Source organism: Trypanosoma cruzi, genomic scaffold (genome assembly GCF_000209065.1).
Source record: "Trypanosoma cruzi strain CL Brener 1047053516527 genomic scaffold, whole genome shotgun sequence".
Taxonomy (NCBI): Eukaryota; Euglenozoa; class Kinetoplastea; order Trypanosomatida; family Trypanosomatidae; genus Trypanosoma; species Trypanosoma cruzi.
Window position 1 is genome coordinate 5,793 of NW_001849075.1, and position 3,111 is coordinate 8,903.

General features: G+C 54.1%; 2 protein-coding genes across 2 annotated transcripts, besides 5 other annotated features; both read right to left on the reverse strand.

Annotated features, from left to right (window-relative positions):
* Positions 1-3,111: part of a sequence feature (areas not merged during assembly with more than two copies in the genome that could not be assigned to a particular haplotype) that runs on past the window's edge.
* Tc00.1047053506423.10 (mucin-associated surface protein (MASP), putative) lies at positions 393-1,562 on the reverse strand (the record flags this gene model as incomplete). The annotated part of the gene is made up of 1 exon (XM_798097.1): positions 393-1,562. The coding sequence occupies one exon, from the start codon at positions 1,560-1,562 to the stop codon at positions 393-395; it is 1,170 nt and encodes a 389-aa protein (XP_803190.1).
* Positions 628-658: a microsatellite.
* Positions 818-966: a microsatellite.
* Positions 1,018-1,140: a microsatellite.
* On the reverse strand, positions 2,013-2,579 carry Tc00.1047053506423.20 (mucin TcMUCII, putative; the record flags this gene model as incomplete). Its single annotated transcript, XM_798098.1, has 1 exon — positions 2,013-2,579. One exon carries the CDS (start codon positions 2,577-2,579, stop codon positions 2,013-2,015), a length of 567 nt encoding a protein of 188 aa, XP_803191.1.
* Positions 2,125-2,232: a microsatellite.

Below are 3,111 nucleotides of genomic sequence, written 5' to 3' on the forward strand. Positions count from 1 at the left end.
CTCAACCAGAACAGAAACAAAAAATCAACAGAAACAAAAAAGAAAAAACGAAGCGTGGGACGACCAGCACACACACACTCATTGCTCCCGTAAAGCCCAACAGGGAGAGAGAGAGAGAGGTCGCCCACTCAATGCAATGGAAACAAAACAAAAAACAGAAACAGTTACGGTGCTCCGCCCATGCAGCCAGGCAGGACGGCAGCGGTGCGTGTGGTGCAAAAGAGAGCACCAACGGGCCTGCATGGGTGTGCATGCATATATACAATGGGCACATTATGTGTGTGCTTCGTGGGGTGAGGTGAGGGCGGGAGTCCATGCAAGGGGACACACACACAAAGAGAAAGAAGAACGAGTGTGTGTGCGGGCGGTGCACGGCTCTCTCTCCCTCACTCTCACGCGGCCAACACCGCAGTAGTAGCCGCACACACAACAACAAGAAGAAGAGGAAAAAGTGGGGAGGTGGCGTGGGAGACCGCGGTGCTGCTGTCACTGTCGCCTGTATTGGCGGTGGCATTTGTACGAAGGGCGTTTTTATCCTTCGCGGATTCTTCGCCACTTTCCGCGGGGTGTTCATGCTGTTGATGTTGTTGGACTTGTGTTTCATCACTTTGGTGCTGCTTTTCATGATCTTCTTCCTCTTCCTCTTCTTCTTCTTCTTGTCGTGTGTGTCCAGTGCCGGATGTCGTCCCTGCCGGTATTTCGGGTGGCGAGGAGTTGTTAGCCGCTGCTGCAGCAGGCGTCTGATCTCCTGTTGAAGAGTCCCCTGTTGTGTTAGTTGGATGACTGCCTGAGGACCCCGCTTTACCACCACTGCTTCCAGCTGAAGAATCAACACCAGGAGAAGGAGCACCAAAAGGACCAGGAGAAGGAGGATGAGCGGGAACAGATGAACCAGAAGAAACACCACCGGTGTCATGACCACCAGCAGAACCATCACCAGGAGCAGCAGGAGCAGCAGGAGAAGCAAGAGAAGAACTAGAAGGAACGCTGCCGGTGGCATGATCATCAGTAGAACTTCCACTGCCACCACCACCAGAACCGCTTCCTCCACCGCCTCCACCACCAGAAGCCCCGGCAGCACCACCGCCTCCACCGCCAGAATTTCCACCATCACCAGAATCACCAGAAGAAGCACCACCAGAAGGACCAGGAGCGGGAGCAGCAGGAACGGGAGGAGAAGCCCCTGGACCAGAACTGCCTTCACCACCAGAATCACCACCACCACCAACATCAGGAGCCCCTGGACCAGCAGAACCACCAGAAGCACCAGCGTTGGAAGTCCCACTTGAATGCGAATCGTTCGGTATTACAACGGCAGTATTATCTGTTCCAGCCGAAGCTTCAACGGCAGTAATGGGCAGTACTGACCGCAAAGGCATCGTAATCGCAGTTTTATTACATCCGTCAGGCATGTGGGATCCATTCTCACCCAACACTCCCGACGCCATGCAGCCGCCCAGTGCGTTGGTGTCAACGTCCCTCGCATAAACACCGCCGGCACCGCACCACAGCACGCAGAGGGCACACACCAGCAGCACACGGCCAGTCATCATCATCGCCATCACTCCTGTCACTTGCGTGTAGCCTTCAGCACAAACTAACTCCCCGTCAACGCAGAATGAAAGCAAAAGGAGAGACAAGTCACGCAACCACGCATCGTCCCATCCAGCAATGAGAGTCACGCACAGTAATGAACGGCATTAACGCTGCGCACAAGCCATTGGACAAATGGAGCCATTAAAAATCCAAAACTCGCAAAACACTTAAAAATGAAAAAAGAGATATTTAAAGAAACGAGCCCAATGCTCCGCTGCGCATGCATAGGAGTGTGTCTGGAATGCGTTCAATGCGACGGATGTGGGGCACAACGCGGAGCACACAGCAGGGCAGCGGAAGCAAAGAAAGCAAAAACACAATCATCATAATTACTCTTACTTTATACATCGGACCACAGTAGACGTCCACATGTCCCCGCCGTTGAGTGCTGGCACGCATAGCCCGCATACACATCTTCAGCCCAGAGTGGTGTACGCCAGCGCGGATACGGCGAGCAGCAGCGGGGCACACACCCACGCAGAGCTGCTGAGGCTGCCGTCAATTTCGCGAAGATGTGACGGTGCGCGGGTGGTCGTCGTAGTTGGTGCTTCCGTAGATGTAATGATTGGTGCCTCTGTGGTTGTTGTTGTGGTAGTGGTACTTGTCGTTGGTGCTTTTGTCGTAGTCGTCGTTTTTTGCACTGTGGCACCAACTTTTGAAATCGTTGCGGATTTACCCGCAGCACTTGTTTTCGCTGACTGAACAGACGCAACTGATGCATCTTGACTGTTGGCATTCTCATTGGCTTTCGGAACTGTTTTTTCTTCTACATTGTTATTCTCTTGAACCGTTGGTGTAACGACCCCTGGGCCTGGGGCCTCGTTTTTATCCTTCTGCCCACCGTCCGTCCCACTTATTCCCGATTGTGGATCGGAATTCTGAACGGATTGAGTTATTTTATCGCTACCCTCTGTCACGCACACGGACGGGCAGCAGCACAGGGCGAGCACCAACAGGGAGCACAGCAGACGGCACGTCATCATCGTGAGTGTGGTCGTTCAGTGGTGTGGAGCTGATCTGCGCAGTGACGGACATGGAGAGCAACAGGGGAGTCGAGAGGTGCGGCAGACACACACAGAGGGCACACCACATGAGGAGAGGGCAGCAGCCAGGCATGCACCGTACGCCGCACACCACGCACGACACACACTCCAATCCACGGCAGCAGGCACACACACACACAGCCCTGCCGCAACACCAACACACAGATGGAGGAGGGAGAAGCAAACAGGAGCGGCACACAAGGCTCCACCGCATGTGCATACGGCGAGAGCGGTCCGTCGTGTCGGCACCCCTCACGGAGGGTACGCACACACACAAGAGGAGGTGCAGCGCACACAGCAACACAAAGGCAAAATAACAGTAAAAAAGGGAATGATCCCCGCACACCACGTGGATTGTTGTTCCACGGGAAGTGCAGCCAACAATTCGGTTTGTGTTCTTCCTGCTTCTCGCCGTCAAATTGTTGCAATAGATGGTTTTATCCCTTCCGTCGCTGTGACACCTGATTCCTCA